Raw genomic sequence first — 26,653 nt, 5'->3', positions numbered from 1 at the left:
CCTTTCTGCTGTCGGAGCCTATCTAACGTGTCACCTCATGCAGTACTGGTGTTAGCCAGCATATAGCACCATTGTATAACAGCAGAAAAGAGTAAGCCTCCTAGGTAAACCAGGACACAAATTGGATTGGAAAGGTTTATTTTCTGTACTACTGTATATATAGGTTCTTACTATAGATGAGCGAGTATACTCGCTAAAGGCAATTGCTCGAGCGAGCGTTGCTTTTAGCGAGTATCTCCCCCGCTCGAGACTGCAGGTTCGGGTGCCGGCAGCGGGCACGGAGCTGCGGGGGAGAGCGGGGCGGAACTATCTCTCCCTCCCTCTCCCCCCCCCCCCCCCCCCCGCTCCCTCCTGCTGACAGCCGCTACTCACCGCTCCCCCGTGACGGCACCCGAACCTGCAGTCTCGAGCGGGGGAGATACTCGCTAAAGGCAATGCTCGCTCGAGCAATTGCCTTTGGCGAGTATACTCGCTCATCTCTAGTTCTTACTTGTATCTGTGTCATACTGAGTTTGATATCATCTAAGGCCACGCTTACACAGCCTGTTTTCTAGCTTAACCCTTTCCAATCCACTGTCTGACGTCTAAAGACATTATGATTTAAGGCTGTACAGCTCTGGTGTTAGAGAAGGTCCGTCTGGGTTCTCTTACTGTATATTGCCAGCTTCTCTGCTGTCAGAGCCTATCCAACATGTCGCCTCATGCAGTACTGGCTTTAGCCAGCAGATAGCGCTGTTGTGTAACGGCAAAAAAAGAGTAAGCCCCCTAGGAAAACCAGGATACAAATTGGATTGGAAAGGGTTAATAAAAAAAATGCTAATTTTGACCCATGCCTGTTTTGTGCAAAAATGTGGACTTTTAAAAAATGTTACTGTGCACTTACCGCTTTCAAAAACGTTGTAGCAGTAGGGGGCCACCCACTGCCCGACGGGTTTAGCATAAATTACACCAGAAATTAGTGTAAATTATAGTGAAAATTTATGCCTGCTCATAACTAGTGTAGATCTCAGTTTGTGTGCGCTGATGTCCCAAGATGCACCAAATGTATTAAGAGGCGTGCACCTCTGGCTTATGAAGAGCGAGTCTTAATAACTCTCTTCCAATGTGTTTGACGTTGTGCTACTTCAACCTCCGAACGTATCTTTATCCAGCATGTCAGTCTGTGTAGACTGGAAGTTGTGCTAATCTTGTATTTAGAGGCCGCGCTGACTCACCTTAATTTCACTTCTAAAGGTCAGATTAAATCCCCGTGCCTCCTCTTAGCCAGATGCATGCAGGTAAAGATGATGACATTGGTTGCGCTCCCCTCTGAGTGCTGCCATTTGGAACAGTGAGACAGATGTGCGCGGCTGAACTCCTGTGACAGACTGAATGATAATGACTGCGCTTCCCTGGGAATCAAGGACATTGTGCAGTTATTAAATATAGTTGCAAGTGTCTCTAAAGAAAGTAGTTTATTAGTCTACAAGGTAAAATGGTGGACTGCAAACTCAAACGCAATGAAAATAACATCAAAGTGTGGTCCTCAAGAAGCTAATTACTTATTTATAATGGTTGTGTTCTTGCCAGAAAGTCTGTCCATCACTCCCAGGATACGTATTGTAAGTCCTGCCTACACTTGTGTTCTGTGTACTACATAATGGCTAACTCCTTAAATGAGGCCTCCTTAAAAAGCTATGCGGCTTCAGCTGGGGACAAAGTGGCGTGGCATCCGTGGGGGACGCAGCATTCAACTGACCTCATTTTTAGCTTTACTTTATTTATGTATGAAGGAAAATATAATGTGGATTTGGTTGTACATTTTTGTGTGTGTATGTATGGTGGCAGTGCAGCCACTGTAGTCACAAGTTTGAGCTACTAGATGGCCTTGTTACAAAGAAGTGGGAGGTTGTTAGAGGAGCCCTTCTGAGCTTCCTGTTCCTACTCTTTTAGTAGAGAGGGTATGAGTTAAGGCTTGGGTGAGGCGACGCATCCTGTGCTGTTAAAGGACTGATGATTTAAGCACTGCTCTGTAAGGTTTTTAGGCACTAGGCCCATTAGTAAGGAAAATGCTTAATGTATAGTGAGAGGCCAGACGGCCAGGATTTTGTTTTGTTTCTGAGCAGTGTAAATGTGTGAATTGTTGCTGTTAAGTTGCAGTGAAAATACAATAAAACTGGCATACACCAAATTAAATACTTCATTGTGGACTGAGTAAATGAGAGTTTGGCACCCATCTTGAGAAAAAGATGGCAGTCCTAAGCAAGTGACTAATCCCTGAGGTCATAGTATATACATGTGCATTATATATATATATATATATATATATATATATTACAGGGGGATTTGTTTTTTTTCATACAAGGCTTTTGGCTGAGCACCATTCAGTCTGGGCCGCTGCACAATGTATGGAGCTATGTGCTTCAAGCAACACAACAACTGTGTGAAAGTATTTAATTATATTTTATGCAGTAGTGTCATGTGCATAATATTTGTGCTACATGCATAGCAAAACGTACGTGTGCAAAAGACATGTATTGTAGTGAAATTTAACTAACAGGGACGCTGAGCATGCAGATTTGTCATAGTCATCCTTTGTAATGTTTTACTAAAAGAGCAGTACCACACAAGCTGTAGACCTTTTCAGGGTTGTTATACTATATTACCTCTTGCATTGGAACAATAAAACACAAGCGGTTGGAAACATCACTTGAGTGTTTCTCATTGTTCTCTTCTCTGATGCATAGACTAAATTAGGCATATCTGATTGATTAGACTATGATACCCCTTGAGTATCACATAAATTAAGTGATTACTCTAACAACTGCATACGCTAGAAGAGTGTCCTTGGTGAACAGCTCATCGTTGAGGTCCTGAATGGGAAAAACTACAATGGTGTTTTTACAGGAAAAAGGTGTGTGTTTGATCACCCTAAATCTTGCTACACTGGGGGTTTTAAAGTAGACGATATATGAAGTATATTCCAGACATAGTATATTAAGTTCAATACACTTTGTCATTCGTTCACACAATGACTGTGTTCTCAGCTTTAATAATCTCCCAACATAATAAGTACAATATAAGGCCGCCTGCAGACAAGCGGGTCGGATCCGGCGGCGAGAATTCTCGCCGCGGGACCCGACCCGAGCGCCTGCAGAGACGAGCGCGTACTCACCCGCGCCCGGCGGCCCCGGCTCTTTCATGTGAGCCCCGCACAAAAATAGGACATGCCGCGGTTTGTTTGCCGCGCGACATTTCGCGTGGCCAAACCGCGGCCGTCTGCATAGGAGTGCGTATTGTAATGCACTCCTATGCAGGCTTTCAATGGCGGAAATCCCGCGGGATTTCCGCCCGTGTGCAGGCGGCCTAAGAAGTAGGATTATTTTTTGTCTCCAAAGCTTCCACTAATAGTCATTGGACTAAGGAGTTTACTACACATTTATGAAGTCGTCAGAAACTTTTCTTAGAAGTTGAAAGAGACTTGAAGATGATACATATCTTGCTTGTGGCTTTGTAAAGGTGATGGTTCTCCCCGTGGAACCGAACTAAAGGTAATAGACCTCGATTTAATATTCTGTGCACTTGATATCTCGCTATATACAGGATTGTAGTTTTCTCTTGCTTCACTCAGTGGAGCAGATCTCAGAGACCTGACATCTAAACGAGCAGAATATCAAAAGTTTCATACATGGAAGTCCAACTCCCTTGTCAGTGAAAAGTTTTCATCGGCTCCCAGCATTTGTCTTTACGCTATAAACACAATAGGCCCTTTAGACAAGGATACCAAACACTGCCTTCATGCAATAATAGCCAATGCAATGGAAGCAAGCAAAGCAGCCAATATATTATAATGTGATCCTAATATAAAGCCTATCCTTGCTACATTCTTTAGTTCATTCATTCTTTACTTTCTTCCTCTATGTAGTTCGGGGTACAATACATTTTTGGCTTTGTGCCCTTTCTAGTCTTCAGGGGGACAACACGTAGAGAATAGAACCCATTGATGTGGATGGGTTATTTCACATAAATTAATCTTTTTGCATGCATGCTCTATTTTCCTGCGTATTTGTGCATTAAAGGGCCCATAGAAGTCTATGGAGATGCACCAATGTGCACACAATACCCAGGGTCATCCGTGAAAAACAGCATACAATAACTGCACAGCCACTAGTCAGTATACTATGAAGTCTGCTGGAAATCGCAGGGCAGCCACGGCAGATATTTTTAGAAGGTTTCCATCTTATCTTCCTACACAAAATGCCAGAAGAAGTCAATGTGGAGCTCCTGATCTGTATGGTGGAGAACAGACCAGCGCTGTGGGATACTGCCTGCAGAAATTAAGGATCGTCAGTTGAGGGAGACCTGCTGGCAGGAGGTGGCGCAGGGCATCTATACGACAGCTGGGACCCTGCGGCATAACAGACATTCTGTGAGTATGGTTTCATTTATTTCTGTTGCCATGTAATGTCTCTGACTCAACTTCAGCAAGTTCTGACTCCTAGCAGCACATGTGCAGAGCAAACACTGAGCTATGTGCCTCGGCTGGCACTCTTTCTGACACTTTTGTGCTAGAATCAGCGGTATAACTTTTCACTATTACCTAAGGACTATTACCTAACCCCTAAGGACCAGACACTTTTTAGGGATTTTACCCATGTGGTGGTTTTACTGCCCTAATATTTTTCCTTTAGCTATTAAAATTATTTCTGCTGCGCTTTTTTCTGTAACATATGGGGTTATTTAAAAATATCTTTTTCACTGACTTTTTTTTTGTTTTATTGAGGGTAAAAAGCTAAAAAATTGATTAACATTTCTAGTTATTTTTTTAAATAGTGTATTTATGCTAAAATAAAGTACAGGAACGGGTTCCTCATTTTGTTTTAGACGTTTCGATATATGATATGTATGGTTTTGGATTACAGGGCGCATATAGTCGCAGGTTTTGGTTGGTGTCGGTTTTGGATTATTTTGTTTCTTATGTATATATTGTTGTTTTATTCAGTATTTTTTTTAACTTATTTATGTAATTATGTTTTTTACTATCTGTGTCCCCCATGACGTCATATAAGAGCTCTGGGAACATTCACATATTTTTCTTTATTCCTACTGTAGCTGGGGCATCCATAGGCGCCTCAGTTAGGGCTCCTATCCACTTGTGGTTTTTTTTAACTCAAATGTCAATGGGACTTTCTAATGTTAAAAACGCATGGCAAGTTTGTGCTTTGCGATTTTTGTGCGATGCGTTTTTTATATTAGAAAGTCTTCTTGAAAATTGAATTTAAAAAAAACAAATTGGTAGGAGCCCTTACAGGGGAAAACATCCCCCTGTAGTGACAATAGTCAATGGCAGAGCTGATCAGGGTCTACTAGGACCTTGTAGCTCTGCTATAGCAGGGAATCCTGCAGCTATATGACCCCCGGACTTTCGTAGTGGAAGAAACACTTTCACATTAGTACATAGCGCTCATTAAGCAATGTGTACTGAAGAAAGAAGGAGGCAGAAAGGGTTAAAAACCACTTCTCCCTCCTGCTCCTGTGACTAACAGGTGATAGCTCGTCCTGCTTCTAATTGATTACAGAAGCAGGAGGCTTTAATCCCCATCGTAATTTTACATACGACTGGGCTATAAACTCTGGACCAAGCGCCTTATATTTACAGTGCCTGGTCCTAAATGGATTAATAAGCACCTGTACAATGCACCTGTATACAGATCATACGTAAAATGTACCTGTATACAGATTATATGTACAATGAACCTGTGTGCAGATTATATGTACAGTGCACCTGTATACAGATTATATGTACAATGCACCTGCGTGCAGATTATATGTACAATGTACCTGTATACAGATTATATGTACAATGCACCTGTGTGCAGATTATATGTACAGTGTACCTGTATACAGATTATATGTACAATGCACCTATATATAGATTATATGTACAATGCACCTGTGTGCCGATTATATGTACAGTGCACCTGTATACAGATTATATGTACAATGCACCTGTATACAGATTATATGTACAATGCACCTGTATGCAGATTATATGTACAATGTACCTGTATACAGATTATATGTACAATGCACCTGTATATAGATTATATATACAATGTACCTGTATACAGATTATATGTACAATGCACCTGTATATAGATTATATGTACAATGCACCAGTGTGCAGATTATATGTACAATGCACCTGTATATAGATTATATATACAATGTACCTGTATACAGATTATATGTACAATGCACCTGTATACAGATTATATATACAATGTACCTGTATGCAGATTATATGTACAATGAACCTGTATATAGATTATATATACAATGTACCTGTATACAGATTATATGTACAATGCACCTGTATGCAGATTATATGTACAATGTACCTGTATGCAGATTATATGTACAATGCACCTGTATATAGATTATATGTACAATGCACCTGTGTGCAGATTATATGTACAATGTACCTGTGTGCAGATTATATGTACAATCCACCTGTATATAGATTATATATACAATGTACCTGTATACAGATTATATGTACAATGCACCTGTATACAGATTATATATACAATGTACCTGTATGCAGATTATATGTACAATGCACCTGTATATAGATTATATATACAATGTACCTGTATACAGATTATATGTACAATGCACCTGTATACAGATTATATATACAATGTACCTGTATGCAGATTATATGTACAATGCACCTGTATATAGATTATATATACAATGTACCTGTATACAGATTATATGTACAATGCACCTGTATGCAGATTATATGTACAATGTACCTGTATACAGATTATATGTACAATGCACCTGTATATAGATTATATGTACAATGCACCTGTGTGCAGATTATATGTACAATGTACCTGTGTGCAGATTATATGTACAATGCACCTGTATATAGATTATATATACAATGTACCTGTATACAGATTATATGTACAATGCACCTGTATACAGATCTATATATATAAAATTGAATGTATGTCTGTCTGCGTGCGTGCGTGCGTGCGTGTGTGCGTGCGTGCGTGTTTGTCCTTTATGCGCTACTACACCATTCATCCGATCGCCATGAAACTTTGGGAAGTTGTTGAGTACACTCCTGGGAAGATTATAGGCATAGTACAAATATCCTACGATAAATGGCGCGCGAGCTTCGTCAAAAGTTACGCCCCCCCCCCCCACGTAGATCGAATAAGTAAGCCACCTGCTATTGTGATGTCATCACTGATGTCATCAACATCGGACGCCCTTGAACATGCCCCAACATGTTCTATAAAGCTGCATTGTGATGTCATTAAGGCTCTATTATGACACGTACAGCTTGGAACCACTAGAGCACGCCAGCCAATTACCATTGGAGTTGGAAGTGGGTAAACAAGTACTAGGATATCTTCCTAAGAAGCCACAGCAGCCGGATAAATTGTATGTTCCACCCAACGGCTATTTTATTCAGCCCGCAAGGGGGAAGCAGCGGCCTACAAAATCTCATTCAGGTAGGTAGGTTCAGTTCTTGGAGGTTGGGGAATGCTTATGGGCAAGGCCTTATGTCTCATCCCAACTCGATTATTCAATTCTAAGCGCAAAAGAATTAGCGTCCAAATTTTATGTACGGAATTTAATTCTCTCATTTCCCAATGTCATAGAAACTTGAAATTTGGCTCGAGCATTGATTATGTCATAAATAGGAAAAGCTAATGGGTCCCAACTCGATTATTCAATTCAAAGCGCCAAAGAATTAGCGTTCAAATTTTACGTACGGAATCTAATTCTCTCATTTCCTGATGTCATAGATAGATAGATAGATAGATAGATAGACTGTATGCAATAACCCAGATAGATAGATAGATAGATAGATAGATAGATAGATAGATAGATAGATAGACAGACTGTATGCAATGACACGTACAGCTTGGAACCATAAATACTAGAGCACGCCAGCCATTTACAGTCAGTCTCCATTGGAGTTGGAAGTGGGCAAACATGTACTAGGCTATCTTCCCAAGAAGCCACAGCAGCCGGATAAATTGGATGTTCCACACAACGGCTATTTTATTCAGCCTGCAAGGGGGAAGCAGCGGCCTACAAAACCTCAGTGGTCGCTGCTGCCGTCATCTAGATATATAAAAACGAATGTATGTATGTCTGTCTGTCTTCGCAGCAACGCGCGACGGGTACGCTAGTTATATATACAATGTACCTGTATGCAGATTATATGTACAATGCACCTGTATATAGATTATATATACAATGTACCTGTATACAGATTATATGTACAATGCACCTGTATACAGATTATATATACAATGTACCTGTATGCAGATTATATGTACAATGCACCTGTATACAGATTATATGTACAATGCACCTGTATGTAGATTATATGTACAGTGTACCTGTGTGCAGATTATATGTACAATGCACCTGTATATAGATTATATGTACAATGCACCTGTGTGCAGATTATATGTACAATGCACCTGTGTCCAGATTATATGTACAATGCACCTGTATATAGATTATATGTACAATGCACCTGTGTGCAGATTATATGTACAATGCACTTGTATACAGATTATATATACAATGCACCTGTATACAGATTATACGTACAATGCACCTGTGTGCAGATTATATGTACAATGCACCTGTGTGCAGATTATATGTACAATGCACCTGTGTGCAGATTATATATACAATGCAGCTGTATACAGATTATATCTACAGTGCACCTGTGTACAGATTATATGTACAATGCACCTGTATACAGATTATATGTACAATGCACCTGTATATAGATTATATGTACAATGCACCTGTGTGCAGATTATATGTACAATGCACCTGTATACAGATTATATGTACAATGCACCTGTGTGCAGATTATATGTACAATGCACCTGTGTGCAGATTATATGTACAATGCACCTGTATACATATTATATATACAATGTACCTGTATACAGATTATATGTACAATGCACCTGTGTGCAGATTATATGTACAATGCACCTGTGTGCAGATTATATGTACAATGCACCTGTATACAGCTTATATGTACAATGCACCTGTATATAGATTATATATACAATGTACCTGTATACAGATTATATGTACAATGCACCTGTATACAGATTATATATACAATGTACCTGTATGCAGATTATATGTACAATGCACCTGTATATAGATTATATATACAATGTACCTGTATACAGATTATATGTACAATGCACCTGTATACAGATTATATATACAATGTACCTGTATGCAGATTATATGTACAATGCACCTGTATACAGATTATATGTACAATGCACCTGTATGTAGATTATATGTACAGTGTACCTGTGTGCAGATTATATGTACAATGCACCTGTATATAGATTATATGTACAATGCACCTGTGTGCAGATTATATGTACAATGCACCTGTGTCCAGATTATATGTACAATGCACCTGTATATAGATTATATGTACAATGCACCTGTGTGCAGATTATATGTACAATGCACTTGTATACAGATTATATATACAATGCACCTGTATACAGATTATACGTACAATGCACCTGTGTGCAGATTATATGTACAATGCACCTGTGTGCAGATTATATGTACAATGCACCTGTGTGCAGATTATATATACAATGCAGCTGTATACAGATTATATCTACAGTGCACCTGTGTACAGATTATATGTACAATGCACCTGTATACAGATTATATGTACAATGCACCTGTATATAGATTATATGTACAATGCACCTGTGTGCAGATTATATGTACAATGCACCTGTATACAGATTATATGTACAATGCACCTGTGTGCAGATTATATGTACAATGCACCTGTGTGCAGATTATATGTACAATGCACCTGTATACATATTATATATACAATGTACCTGTATACAGATTATATGTACAATGCACCTGTGTGCAGATTATATGTACAATGCACCTGTGTGCAGATTATATGTACAATGCACCTGTATACAGCTTATATGTACAATGCACCTGTATATAGATTATATATACAATGTACCTGTATACAGATTATATGTACAATGCACCTGTATATAGATTATATGTACAATGCACCTGTATGCAGATTATATGTACAATGTACCTGTATACAGATTATATGTACAATGCACCTGTATATAGATTATATGTACAATGCACCTGTGTGCAGATTATATGTACAATGTACCTGTGTGCAGATTATATGTACAATCCACCTGTATATAGATTATATATACAATGTACCTGTATACAGATTATATGTACAATGCACCTGTATACAGATTATATATACAATGTACCTGTATGCAGATTATATGTACAATGCACCTGTATATAGATTATATATACAATGTACCTGTATACAGATTATATGTACAATGCACCTGTATACAGATTATATATACAATGTACCTGTATGCAGATTATATGTACAATGCACCTGTATACAGATTATATGTACAATGCACCTGTATGTAGATTATATGTACAGTGTATCTGTGTGCAGATTATATGTACAATGCACCTGTATATAGATTATATGTACAATGCACCTGTGTGCAGATTATATGTACAATACACCTGTGTGCAGATTATATGTACAATGCACCTGTATATAGATTATATATACAATGTACCTGTATACAGATTATATGTACAATGCACCTGTATACAGATTATATATACAATGTACCTGTATGCAGATTATATGTACAATGCACCTGTATACAGATTATATGTACAATGCACCTGTATGTAGATTATATGTACAGTGTACCTGTGTGCAGATTATATGTACAATGCACCTGTATATAGATTATATGTACAATGCACCTGTGTGCAGATTATATGTACAATGCACCTGTATATAGATTATATATACAATGTACCTGTATACAGATTATATGTACAATGCACCTGTATACAGATTATATATACAATGTACCTGTATGCAGATTATATGTACAATGCACCTGTATATAGATTATATATACAATGTACCTGTATACAGATTATATGTACAATGCACCTGTATGCAGATTATATGTACAATGTACCTGTATACAGATTATATGTACAATGCACCTGTATATAGATTATATGTACAATGCACCTGTGTGCAGATTATATGTATAATGTACCTGTGTGCAGATTATATGTACAATGCACCTGTATATAGATTATATATACAATGTACCTGTATACAGATTATATGTACAATGCACCTGTATACAGATTATATATACAATGTACCTGTATGCAGATTATATGTACAATGCACCTGTATATAGATTATATATACAATGTACCTGTATGCAGATTATATGTACAATGCACCTGTATACAGATTATATGTACAATGCACCTGTATGTAGATTATATGTACAGTGTACCTGTGTGCAGATTATATGTACAATGCACCTGTATATAGATTATATGTACAATGCACCTGTGTGCAGATTATATGTACAATGCACCTGTGTCCAGATTATATGTACAATGCACCTGTATATAGATTATATGTACAATGCACCTGTGTGCAGATTATATGTACAATGCACCTGTATACAGATTATATATACAATGTACCTGTATATAGATTATATGTACAATGCACCTGTGTGCAGATTATATGTACAATGCACCTGTGTGCAGATTATATGTACAGTGCACCTGTATACAGATTATATATACAATGCACCTGTGTGCAGATTATATGTACAATGCACCTGTATACAGATTATATATACAATGCACCTGTATACAGATTATACGTACAATGCACCTGTGTGCAGATTATATGTACAATGCACCTGTGTGCAGATTATATGTACAATGCACCTGTGTGCAGATTATATATACAATGCAGCTGTATACAGATTATATCTACAGTGCACCTGTGTACAGATTATATGTACAATGCACCTGTATACAGATTATATGTACAATGCACCTGTATACAGATTATATGTACAATGCACCTGTATATAGATTATATGTACAATGCACCTGTGTGCATATTATATGTACAATGCACCTGTATACAGATTATATGTACAATGCACCTGTGTGCAGATTATATGTACAATGCACCTGTGTGCAGATTATATGTACAATGCACCTGTGTGCAGATTATATGTACAATGCACCTGTATACATATTATATATACAATGTACCTGTATACAGATTATATGTACAATGCACCTGTGTGCAGATTATATGTACAATGCACCTGTGTGCAGATTATATGTACAATGCACCTGTGTACAGATTATATATACAATGCACCTGTGTGCAGATTATATGTACAATGCACCTGTATACAGATTATATATACAATGCACCTGTATACAGATTATACGTACAATGCACCTGTGTGCAGATTATATGTACAATGCACCTGTGTGCAGATTATATGTACAATGCACCTGTGTGCAGATTATATATACAATGCAGCTGTATACAGATTATATCTACAGTGCACCTGTGTACAGATTATATGTACAATGCACCTGTATACAGATTATATGTACAATGCACCTGTATACAGATTATATGTACAATGCACCTGTGTGCAGATTATATGTACAATGCACCTGTATGCAGATTATATGTACAATGCACCTGTGTGCAGATTATATGTACAATGCACCTGTATACATATTATATATACAATGTACCTGTATACAGATTATATGTACAATGCACCTGTGTGCAGATTATATGTACAATGCACCTGTGTGCAGATTATATGTACAATGCACCTGTGTACAGATTATATGTACAATGCACCTGTGTGCAGATTATATGTACAATGCACCTGTATACAGATTATATATACAATGCACCTGTATACAGATTACATGTACAATGCACCTGTATACAGATTATATGTACAGTGCACCTGTGTACAGATTATATGTACAATGCACCTGTATATAGATTATATGTACAGTGTACCTGTATACAGATTATATATACAATGCACCTGTATATAGATTATATGTACAATGCACCTGTATGTAGATTATATGTACAGTGTATCTGTATACAGATTATATGTACAATGCACCTGTATACAGATTATATATACAATGTACCTGTATACAGATTATATGTACAATGCACCTGTATATAGATTATATGTACAATGCACCTGTGTGCAGATTATATGTACAATGCACCTGTGTACAGATTATATGTACAATGCACCTGTGTGCAGATTATATGTACAATGCACCTGTATACAGATTATATATACAATGCACCTGTATACAGATTACATGTACAATGCACCTGTATACAGATTATATGTACAGTGCACCTGTGTACAGATTATATGTACAATGCACCTGTATATAGATTATATGTACAGTGTACCTGTATACAGATTATATGTACAATGCACCTGTATATAGATTATATGTACAATGCACCTGTATGTAGATTATATGTACAGTGTATCTGTATACAGATTATATGTACAATGCACCTGTATACATATTATATATACAATGTACCTGTATACAGATTATATGTACAATGCACCTGTGTGCAGATTATATGTACAATGCACCTGTGTGCAGATTATATGTACAATGCACCTGTGTACAGATTATATGTACAATGCACCTGTGTGCAGATTATATGTACAATGCACCTGTATACAGATTATATATACAATGCACCTGTATACAGATTACATGTACAATGCACCTGTATACAGATTATATGTACAGTGCACCTGTGTACAGATTATATGTACAATGCACCTGTATATAGATTATATGTACAGTGTACCTGTATACAGATTATATATACAATGCACCTGTATATAGATTATATGTACAATGCACCTGTATGTAGATTATATGTACAGTGTATCTGTATACACATTATATGTACAATGCACCTGTATACAGATTATATATACAATGTACCTGTATACAGATTATATGTACAATGCACCTGTATATAGATTATATGTACAATGCACCTGTGTGCAGATTATATGTACAATGCACCTGTGTACAGATTATATGTACAATGCACCTGTGTGCAGATTATATGTACAATGCACCTGTATACAGATTATATATACAATGCACCTGTATACAGATTACATGTACAATGCACCTGTATACAGATTATATGTACAGTGCACCTGTGTACAGATTATATGTACAATGCACCTGTATATAGATTATATGTACAGTGTACCTGTATACAGATTATATGTACAATGCACCTGTATATAGATTATATGTACAATGCACCTGTATGTAGATTATATGTACAGTGTATCTGTATACAGATTATATGTACAATGCACCTGTATATCTATATATATAAAGCTGAAAGCCCTCACTGACTCACTGACTGACTCACTGACTCGCCAAAAGTTCTCCAACTTCCTGATGTCGTAGAAACATGAATTTTGGCGCAAGCATAGATTATCTCCAAAATAGGAAAAGAAATTGGGTCCCAACTCGATTATTCAATTCTATGCGCAAAAGAATTGACGTCGAAATTTTACGTATATAATCTAAATCTCTCACTTCCCAATGTCATAGAAACGTGAGATTTGGCACGAGCATTGATTATGTCATAAATAGGAAAAGCTAATGGGTCCCAACTCCATTATTCAATTCTATGCGCAAAAGAATTAGCGTCCAAATTTTACGTGCGGAATGTAATTTTCTCACTTTCCGGTGTCATAGAAACGGGAAATTTGGCACGAGCATTGATTATGTCATAAATAGGAAATGCTAATGGGTCCCAACTCCATTATTCAATTCTAGCGCAAAAGAATTGGCGTCGAAATTTTACGTGCGGAATGTAATTTTCTCACTTTCCGGTGTCATAGAAACGGGAAATTTGGCACGAGCATTGATTATGTCATAAGTAGGAAAAGCTAATGGGTCCCAACTCGATTATTCAATTCTATGCACAAAAGAATTAACGTCCAAATTTTACGTGCGGAATGTAATTTCTTCACTTTCCGGTGTCATAGAAAGAGGAAATTTGGCAGGAGCATTGATTATGTCATAAATAGTAAAAGCTAATGGGTCCCAACTCCATTATTCAATTCTATGCGCAAAAGAATTAGCGTCCAAATTTTACATACGGAATCTAATTTTCTCATTTTCCGGTGTCATAAAAACATGAAATTTGGCACAAGCATTGATTATGTCATAAATAGGAAAAGTTAATAGGTCCCAACTCCATTATTCAATTCTAGGGCAAAAGAATTGGTGTCGAAATTTTACGTGCGGAATGTAATTTTCTCACTTTCCGGTGTCATAGAAACGGGAAATTTGGCACGAGCATTGATTATGTCATAAATAGGAAAAGCTAATGGGTCCCAACTCCATTATTCAATTCTATGCGCAAAAGAATTAGCGTCAAAATTTTACGTGCGGAATGTAATTTTCTCACTTTCTGGTGTCATAGAAATGGGAAATTTGGCACGAGCATTGACTATGTCATAAATAGGAAAAGCTAATGGGTCCCAACTCCATTATTCAATTCTATGCGCAAAAGAATTAGCGTCCAAATTTTACGTGCGGACAGTAATTTTCTCACTTTTCGGTGTCATAGAAACAGGAAATTTGGCACGAGCATTGATTATGTCATAAATAGGGAAAGCTAATGGGACCCAACTCCATTATTTAATTCTATGCGCAAAAGAATTAGCGTCCAAATTTTACGTACATAATCTAAATCTCTCACTTCCCAATGTCATAGAAACATGAAATTTGGCACAAGCATTGATTGTGTCATAAATATGAAAAGTAATAGGTCCCAACTCGATTATTCAATTCTAAGCGCAAAAGAATTAGTGTCCAAATTTTATGTACGTAATCTAATTCTCTCACTTCCTGATGTCATTTTATATAAAGGAAACGTCGCATGGTTGCCTCCCCGTGGTGTTTCCTGGGTAACGCAGAAAACTATGCAAAATGGTAAATGTTTTCCCTCAGTATCTCTAAAGTAACCACGACTTCATAAGATTTTCCGTGTGAACACCAGATAAACACCAGTACCAAAGTAACTCGGGCGAAGCCGGATATATCTGTGTGCAGATTATATGTACAATGCACCTGTGTGCAGATTATATGTACAATGCACCTGTATATAGATTATATGTACAATGCACCTGTATGTAGATTATATGTACAATGCACCTGTATGTAGATTATATGTACAATGCACCTGTATACAGATTATATGTACAATACACCTGTATATAGATTATATGTACAATGCACCTGTATACAGATTATATGTACAATGCACCTGTATATAGATTATATGTACAATGCACCTGTATGTAGATTATATGTACAATGCACCTGTGTGCAGATTATATGTACAATGCACCTGTATATAGATTATATGTACAATGCACCTGTATACAGATTATATGTACAATGCACCTGTATGTAGATTATATGTACAATGCACCTGTATGTAGATTATATGTACAGTGTTCCTGTATACAGATTATATGTACAATGCACCTGTATACAGATTATATGTACAATGCACCTGTATATAGATTATATGTACAATGCACCTGTGTGCAGATTATATGTACAGTGCACCTGTATACAGATTATACGTACAATGCACCTGTATACAGATTATATGTACAATGCACCTGTATACAGATTATATGTACAATGCACCTGTGTGCAGATTATATATACAATGCACCTGTATACAGATTATATGTACAATGCACCTGTACACAGGTTATATGTACAATGCACCTGTATATAGATTATATGTACAGTGTACCTGTATACAGATTATATGTAGAATGCACCTGTATATAGATTATATGTACAATGCACCTGTATGTAGATTATATGTACAGTGTACCTGTATATAGATTATATGTACAATGCACCTGTATACAGATTATATGTACAATGCACCTGTATACAGATTATATGTACAATGCACCTGTATATAGATTACATGTACAATGCACCTGTGTGCAGATTATATGTACAATGCACCTGTATATAGATTATATGCACAATGTACCTGTATATAGATTATATGTACAGTGTACCTGTATACAGATTATATGTACACTGCACCTGTGTGCAGATTATATGTACAATGCACCTGTATGTAGATTATATGTACAGTGTACCTGTATACAGATTATATGTACAATGCACCTGTATACAGATTATATGTACAATGCACCTGTATATAGATTATATGTGCAATGCACCTGTGTGCAGATTATATGTACAATGCACCTGCATACAGATTATATGTACAATGCACCTGTATATAGATTATATGTACAATGCACTTGTGTGCAGATTATATGTACAATGCACCTGTATGTAGATTATATGTACAGTGTACCTGTATACAGATTATATGTACAATGCACCTGTATACAGATTATATGTACAATGCACCTGTATATAGATTATATATGCAATGCACCTGTGTGCAGATTATATGTACAATGCACCTGTATACAGATTATTTGTACAATGCACCTGTATGTAGATTATATGTACAGTGTACCTGTATGTAGATTATATGTACAGTGTACCTGTATACAGATTATATGTACAATGCACCTGTATACAGATTATATGTACAATGCACCTGTATATAGATTATATGTACAATGCACCTGTGTGCAGATTATATGTACAATGCACCTGTATATAGATTATATGTACAGTGCACCTGTGTGCAGATTATATGTACAATGCACCTGTATATGGATTACATGCACAATGTACCTGCATACAGATTATATGTACACAGGGCGCTTCTGCTTTGCCTCTGAATAGGCTTGTCCTGGATCCCTTCTTCCTCGAATGGTTATTTTGCTCCACAGCATTGACTGATCAGCTCTCCTTCTGCCTGTCCCTCTGCTACTGTGACAAGACCTCCTGATTTCGACTTCTGGCTTCCATCTGACTACATTACCCACCTCATTCCTTTGTGCTGCAAACCGAGACTTCCTGTTGCTGATTCCTGGCTCTTCCTCAACTACTCTCCAGACCTCGGCCTACTACACCTGAGGCTCCTATCCAGCACTCGTAAGACACTTACAGTATGACAGCAAGCAAGATCTAAGAGGTAATAACCGCTGAGCTTAGTTTTGAGAAGACTCAGGCAAACTGAAGATGCAGCTCCAAGCTCTGACTTCCACCGCAGCCAGAGTAAGACTGAAATTAAACAGCACTAAAGTCAAGCACAAGGCCAGGTTAAGTAGCCCTGACAAATTACCCACAGGTGAGGCCAAGCATGTCCCACATAATACCATTCATATCAGAGCCAGGATATAGAGAAACATATACAAAACCTGCACCAGATTACTCAGAAAGGAAACAATCCCAGAACCACCGCAACAGCTTGGCTCCAGACTTCAGAGACTTTGCAAAGCATAAAGTGCAACCAATGAAGGTTGCAAAAGCCACCTTGTTCACGGCTGCTCAGCTGCCTAATGATACTGCTTCATCACAGTACTTGTCCGCGCAACCAACACCTACTCCACGGCAGTACCAGAGGTATATGCCACATGAAACTGACCATGGGTCTCGTGCTTGATCAAAGAGAACAAATGGCCAATTTCAGGGGCAGGAAAGCTTTTTTGCACCCCCACGCCCATCCTCCTAATCGCCCCTTTTCCTATTCGCCCCTCTTTTATGGAACCTCTCCTTCAGACTGGCCCTAGCTCCATGCCCAAAGGTCAAAGTCCTTTGAGCCACAGCCCACGCCAGAAAAATACTTTTGTGACTAGTGAAAGTCGTTTTTAGTTTGTCTATTTTTGTTTCATGTTTGACCAGTTACTTTTATTACACGTGAAAATAATGTTTCAATTCTGTTTGTTTCTTATTGACAAAACTTTTTCTGTTCAGCAAGCTGTGTTCTAGGACTTTATTCATCTGACACGGTAATCAGGCACATGTCTACATTGTAGCTACTGACAAATGGCAACTTTTATTGCAGTTATCATACAGTCGCCCCGTTAAGAGCCACTGTATGTTTCTAACAACATAGACACACCAACGCATGGTTGTTGCAGACTATTATGTTTCTTCCATACGTTGTGCTCCCATATAGTTTAGCACAATGCATTAAAACAATGGCGCACCTGCAAACAGTAGGGTGATGGTATTTCACTACTGTGCCTGACAGCTGTTAATGGTACAGTCACAACTGGCTGACACATTTCTAATCAAACAGTTTTGACAGACAATAGTTTGTTTTTTGAAAAGAAAGGACAATCAGTCTTGTTTAACATTGTATTTATTGTCTTTTTTGAGGGGAGGAGCTATAAGGAGGTATTGGTTAATAATTTGCCAAACTTCTACACAGCGGTAAATTAGCTAAAATGAAAATCTTGTTTAAAGAAAATCTAATGTCTATGAATTTTGCCAAATGATTTTAAGCTCACAACCCGTGACAAGGGTCCTTGATGTCTTGTAAGCCCCAAACTAAATATGTGGAAATAGGTAACTAGCTAAACAGAAAAATGCAAGCACAGCTGGCTTAAAAAAATGATGCTGTTTGGAGAGATCAGTTCATATGCCTCCTCGAATATAGTCCATCTGCCACAGAACTGCTCCCTGAGGACTCAGAAAGTAGTCCGCGAAGATGCCTCTGACTCAGAGAACAGATATTGCTGGTCTGCCATGCAGCCTGAGCTCATCTACAATTGCTGCTGGAAGAGTTGCAGGTTCAGCCTCTCCTACATTCCAACCACCATCATTGCCCTGACAAAAATTGTGCAGAAGCACGCAGGCTCTAATTATCATACACACGTTCTCAGTTTTCAGCTCCAGCATGCTGTGGAACACTCTCCACTTGTTGGTGAGAATGCCAGAGGCACACTCCACAAAATGCCAAGTCAGTAATTAAACATCTGCCTTCTGGTGTCCATGTCCCTGCGAACAAAGGAATGCAGAACATGAGTCATCAGGCCAAATCCCTCATCCACCACCATGACGAATGGGGCAAGTGGATCTACAGAGCCAGGAAGGTTCTGTGGTACTGGCAGGGAGAGCTGGTCAGCCAAAAGTCACTGATCCATTCTGAAGCTCAGAAAATGTGAGCATCAGTAGCACCTCCATTAGCCCCAGTATCCACACAAGCAGAAATTGATAGTTAATATCAGCAACCACCAAGAACACTACCGAGAAGCACTGCTTATAAGTTTAATATCACGATCCTGAGTGTACATACATGTAAAACGTGGCAAGATAGTGTGTGCCGTGATTTATTTATTTTTTTTGCGCACAAGAAAAACGCAGGTGTGAGTGGCCCAACAGGAATCAATGGGCTATTGGCATCATGTATTTCGAGCATAAAAATTGCACATGTGATGCGCAATGACAATGTAATCGTGAGAGAGCCCTTACAGAGTATTGCCCAGACTGCATCCATTTCTCAGCCCTGATCACAACTAGCTTCAGTATATGTGTCAACATCATGGGATTATTCTCAGCAAGAGAAACCAAGTAATCTTGTAGATATGATCATCACTCACTCTCAGCAAACAAATATCTTGAAAATGGTGAGAAACTGAAACATAAAGTATATTAGAAAGTTGTAGAACTTCCCTCTCATCAAGCGTGGTTGGACATGGGATTTCAGGATGCTGCGTAGTTTCTGAACTGCATTGGGGTGCTGGAGGCCAAACACATCTGTGTTAAAAAGCTGGTGCACTCAGGATCCCGATATTTCAATTATAAGTAGTACATCTCAGTAGAGCTGTTCATGGCCGCTGATAGTAACTATTGTTTTCTGCTTGTGGATATCGGAGGTTATGGAGGCGCGCGTTTTCAGGGCTTCCAGAATGGGGCAGCGACATTGTGCTGAACAGCTGTTCCTGCCAGAACCACTAAACCTTCCTGGCTCTTCCACCTGCTTCATTTGTCCAAGGGGTGGATGAGGGATATGGCCTGGCAAATCATGTCCTGTGTCCCTTTGCTTGCAGGGACATGGACACTATCCCACCCATGCCCGGTGTTTTGTGTGGAGTGTGCCTTTGCGATTCTCACCAACAAGTGGAAAGTTTTCTACAGAGCTCTTTAGTTGTAACCTGACAACGTGTGTGCGGTTAAGAGAACCTGCGTAACTTTTCCAGAGATAACGACGCTGGAGTAGTGGCCCGGAGGGTCCTACAGAATAGACACACCAACCTTGGTCCTGTCACACCTGTCTATGCACTTCCCTTAGGTGTAGAAGATGCTGTGCATTAGAGAAACCCTATTTCTTCCCTTCTGAAGCTGAGAGCTTAGTTCTGGCAATAGCTGGTTCCCTATTGGCTATATGTTACACCTCCACTGATTGGTGGGTGAGTCCGGAGCGGGAAAACGCTAGCATGAGTTCCAATGCAGAGTGGGTGGAGAGGAGAAAAAGTGCGGGAAGAGAGAGAAAGTGAAGGAGGAGTCAGAGAAGAAAGGTCGGAGAAGAGAGAGGATTCTGCCGCAAATCGTGGCCAGAAAAGGAGGTGTGTTAGCAGCTTAGCCGTGTGTGCAGTTTTCACTAAGCCAGAAAGGGTAGCGAGGTCCCTTTCTGCTCTCTTGTCCATTCTGCAGTGAGGACATCCAAGTTGGAGCCCAGCGTTCCACAAAACAGTGAGTTAAACTACCCCGTGAATGCACAGCCAGGATTAGTTCAGCGGCCTTTTTCAACTTTCATCCAACACTTGCATTGTACACTTCCAATAAGCCCATCAGTTATTTAACACTGAGGGGAAATCATTACCGAGTAACCTTTAGGAGAGTAGAGAGAGAGCATTGAAGAAAAATGTTGTTTAAAGTGCAAAATCTACTACTTTCAACATGTTCAATTACTGCTTCATTGCCGTCTCTGCTACATCCTTAACGCTGCAAAGTCTAAGTGTGTTTCATCTGTATTCACAAAAGCTTCAGTAAACCTGCATGCTCCCAGTTTACTAATACAAGCTACTGGACTTGTCTCAGGTTATTTTGCCATCACTACACTTGGGAGTTCAGGTTGGAGTACTGGCGTCAGCTATGACAAAACAATTGTTTACTTCGAAAGTATCTTTACATGTTATTCTTGCCACCGTGCGACAGCTGAACAAAGCACTGTTATGGCGATTGTCAGGAAGGATTACAGAGCCACCCGTGACAACTATCTTGCGATCCCTGTGGTCTCACCCACTTTGGTGCACTCAGCTCGGCCGTTGCACTGATTGGAATGCAGAAGAGGCTGAAGCTGCAACTATCCCATCAGAAGTTGGGGATGACCCCATGCTGCTTGGCAGGCCAGCAGCATCTGTTTTCTGAATCAGGGACTTCTTTGCAAACTACTTTCTGAATCCTCAAGGAGCAGTTCTGTGGTAGAAGGACTATGTGCAAGGAAGTAGATCAACTGTTCTCTCAAAACAGCATTATTTTTTTAAGCTGGCTGTGCTTACATTTTTCTGTTTTAGACAAGCACTACTACATGCTACGCAATGGGGATATGATATTTTTCTAGCATGCAAATTGAACATAAAAAAAAACAAATAACTAAAAAATATCATAAAACTCCCCTGTTCTCTACTGAAGAACATATGCGGTTATTGAAAATTAATAATTTAGGTAACAGTTTAACCTCCGCATATTAGGTGGGTGTGAAGTGTGAGATTATGTAACAGAGTTCGCTGCATGTTGTTCTTGTCTATTCTACTTTCCCGTATGTAGATCTGTAATGATCCTAATAATTCACCTAATACATCCATTTAAGATCTCGCTCCCGGTATACGACTGTGTGCTGAGAACAATGAGTTGGCGGCTAATTGCTGCAGCAGTGCTCAGAAGACTTCTGTGGAATAGCTAAGCCTCCAAAGAATTTAAATGGACTTAATGGAGCCATTCAGTAATATAATATATTAATGACTAAAAGTTTGAGGAGCCCATAGAATAGATACACAGGCCACGGACATATGAGACATTTGGTCGGCAAACTAGGTCTTTAGCTTTTATCACTTCAGTTATTTCTCCTGTCTGTATGAAGATCCTAATTGTAGCTGAAAAAATAATTATAGAGTACGTATCATTTATATCTTCCCCATAGGTTAACCCCTTCATTACCAGCCTATTTTGTGCTTTGAGGACCAACCGATTTTTATTGTCCCATTACAAGAGCCATAACGCGTTGATGTAGATATGAGGGCTTGTTTTTTTGGGACAAGTTGTATATTTTAATGGCACCACCCTGGGGTACATGTAACAAGAAAAAACACATGTCCATCCCATTCAGCCTATTACTCCCCAATGTTGATCCAGAGGAAGGCAAAACACCCCAGTGAGGTGGAAGCCAATTTCCCCCATTTAAGGGAAAAAAAATCCTTCCTAACTTTAATCTGGCAATCGGTATAATCCCCGGATCACCGAACATTCTGAACTCAGAAGTGATTATAACATATAATATTCTAACACTCAAGAAAGGCATCCAGACCCCTCTTGAACTTTTATTAAATTTGACATGTAAAGTGTTGTAGTTGTAGAACTTTTATTACTTTTTTTTGGTGTCAGAGGGAAAACCGTCCAGAAATTCGGCAATTATTTTTGGATTTTGCAGCGCTCTTCATGATAATAACATGATAACTTTCTTATCTGGATCAGCACGATTACTGCAATGCCAAGTTTATAGAAATTTCTTTCATTTTTTACCACTTTTGCCCAATAAAAACATGCTTTTAAAGAAAAACAATTGAATCTGCATCATAGCATTGTCATACCAAAAACAGTTTTATTTTTCCGGCAAGAGAGCCGTGTGAGGTCTTTTTGTAGTTTGTATTGGTACCAGTTTGGATTGCGTTTTATTACATTTTTTTGGGAGGCGAGCAAAAGAAAAAAAGCAATTGTGGCATTACTTCACCATTTGACATAAGTAACAAAATATTTTCATTGTTTGGGTAATTACAAACATTTTGTAGTACCTATTTTGTGTTACTTTTTATTGATATTTTTTCAATTTAAAACGGGTTTTTGTGTGATAAAATGTGTATTTATTTAACTGGTTTTTTTTTTATTCAACTTTGTTGAACTTTTTTTTATGCTATTTTTTTCAGTTCCTGAAGGGGACTTGTAGATGTGATCATTTGATTACTAGGATAATACACTGCATTACTTAAGTAGTGCTTCCTACTAAGCCTCTGACATCAGCCTATTAGACTGTGGGAGGTGGGGTCTAATAGGCTGAGTTACATGGCAGACATGAAGGCCTTTGTCAGGCTTCTGGCTCACATGAGTACTCATTGGTACCTTGTGATCACACTGTGGGGTGCTGATGGGTAACAGAGGGGGCTCCCTTTCCCTATCATCTGCTCACATGCTACAGATGCTTGATTGTGGCATGTAAGGGGTTAAATGGTCAGGATCTTAGGTTTTTCAATGTCTGGCTGTTAGAGCAGGAGCCTGGCTGTTAGTAGCTAGATAAGCCACTGTCTTAAAAAGATGGATGTGCAGGTTTAAAGCCCATTAGTGAGGTCAGTAAAATGCGTATTGGCCGTCCCTATTGGGTTAATATTATATGCAAATTCAATAAACTTTGTTGCATATCTTGTTAGAGAAAAATGCCCATCTCTGCTATACCCGGCTACTACTCTGTAATTGTTCAGTATCTCTGTATTCACTGAAAAACAGGATGGACTGCGGTTTCTCACTGAGGGATCATAATCACAGAGTGCAGACTGTATGAGAGAGGGAGAAGAAGAGGCCTGCACACACACTGATACTCTGACATGCCAAAATTCATGGGATAGTAGTTTGTAAACTACTATGAAGTGGCGTTACTTCAGGTGATAGCTTGGGTACACCCACACCTGTATAAGTTGTGAAGTTGAACACCGGCCAGCATGCCTATGCAAGGCAATATGAATTACCAGCATTTGAATGAGGCATGATAGTGGGTGCCAGACGGATGGGACATCCTTTTCCGCAGGTGTGCAAACATTTAATATCCCTCTACAGTATCACATGTGCACTAGGAATACGTCATAGAAGGCATTACCAACCACAGTAGACTGCGGAGTGGCCGCCCACGGGGGCCTAATGATTGCAACTGGCAACGTCTGGCTAGCATTATTTACATAAACGGTGTTTGCCCGGTATGAGCCCAATCGAGCATTTGTGGGATGTCGTGGAGAGGTCCATTCTCATTCGAGATCCTGCTCATACAAGTACCATGGAGCTGTGGATGGCTATCCCAATGGCATGACTTAACATCCCTCCAAATATGTCCCGTCCACTTGGGTAATTAATGTCACATTGAGTGGCTGCACTTCGCCAGGCTAGATGTGTTCTACATGACAGGGCTGGCTCCAGGTTTATTTTGGACCTTGGGTAACAGAGTCTCTTTGCAGTGTGTCACAATACATTCAGCAGTAAATCTGCAATAGTGCATACAGTGACTATAGAATGGTAGACACCAGTATTACACAGGTGTTTTGCGGACCGTATAAGAGATTACAGTTCTGTTATATCCAGTGGTCACAAGTGACGTCCTCTTTGACTGAAGTTCACTTTCCTTCTGTATCCTACCCAGACTGCCATGACAACTTCTCCCAGTCACAACGTGTCTCTGCGGAATTTGACACACAGGTGTCTTTGGATCCTTGTTTTTCCATCACCCTCCATATGTTATCTACACCTTTACATTGTGCTGTTCTTTTGTTACTCCTAATGAATATTTATAAATAACGACATGGTGTGACCATTTCACTTGTCAAATAGACATGTCCTGACACAGCCTGACATTAACACTATCCAATCTGTGCTAACAGAGTTTTTAAGAACACCCACCCCCCTAACTAGTGACACTCAGTTGTCAATTTATTAAATTCATACATTTCCAGGGAGAATAACAGAGGAATGGCACAACGCAGAATTCTAAGGTTAGTTCATGAGGATTACAAGTATTGGGAGACATATTGGGGGAGCTGACTGCACCTCTTTTAGCCTATTGAACTGAAAATTTCAGTTGTAAATTATCAGTTTATAATAAATAAACTCACATCTGCTTAAAGGGGTTGTCCCGCGAAAGAAAGTGGGGGTATACACTTCTGTATGGCCATATTAATGCACTTTGTAATGTACATCGTGCATTAAATATGAGCCAAACAGAAGTTATTCACTTACCTGTTCCGTTGCTAGCGTCCTCGTCGCCATGGTGCCGTCTAATTTCAGCGTCTAATCTCCCGATTAGACGCGCTTGCGCAGTCCGGTCTTCTCCCTTCTGAATGGGGCCGCTCGTGCCGGAGAGCTGCTCCTCGTAGCTCCGCCCCGTCACGTGTGCCGATTCCAGCCAATCAGGAGGCTGGAATCGGCAATGGAACCCACAGAGCCCACGGTGCACCATGGGAGAAGACCTGCGGTCCACCGTGGGTGAAGATCCCGGCGGCCATCTTAGCAAGGTTTCGGGTAAGTACTATCCGCTTTTTTTTTTTTTACCCCTGCATCGGGTTTGTCTCGCGCCGAACGGGGGCCCTATTGAAAAAAAAAACCCCGTTTCGGCGCGGGACAACCCCTTTAAAGGGGTATTCTGGTTACTGGATAACCGCTTTTCAACTGGACACGCTGTGTGAAAATAATAAAC

At 39.1% G+C, this 26,653-nt stretch overlaps 1 protein-coding gene across 1 annotated transcript in view; it reads right to left on the bottom strand.

The window, feature by feature from the left end:
* BLVRA (biliverdin reductase A) overlaps nucleotides 1-26,653 on the bottom strand; it is a 73,402-nt gene that overhangs the window by 8,455 nt on the left and 38,294 nt on the right. The window contains exon 8 of the mRNA XM_066584766.1: nucleotides 1,215-1,391. Within this exon, the coding sequence (XP_066440863.1) occupies nucleotides 1,235-1,391 (157 nt within the window). The 3' untranslated portion in view covers nucleotides 1,215-1,234. The remainder of the gene's footprint in view (nucleotides 1-1,214; nucleotides 1,392-26,653) is intronic.

Source organism: Eleutherodactylus coqui, chromosome 12, assembly GCF_035609145.1.
Source record: "Eleutherodactylus coqui strain aEleCoq1 chromosome 12, aEleCoq1.hap1, whole genome shotgun sequence".
Lineage (NCBI taxonomy): Eukaryota > Metazoa > Chordata > Amphibia > Anura > Eleutherodactylidae > Eleutherodactylus > Eleutherodactylus coqui.
Note: the sequence above shows the minus strand (reverse complement) of the source record. Positions and strands in the feature narration are given on the sequence as shown.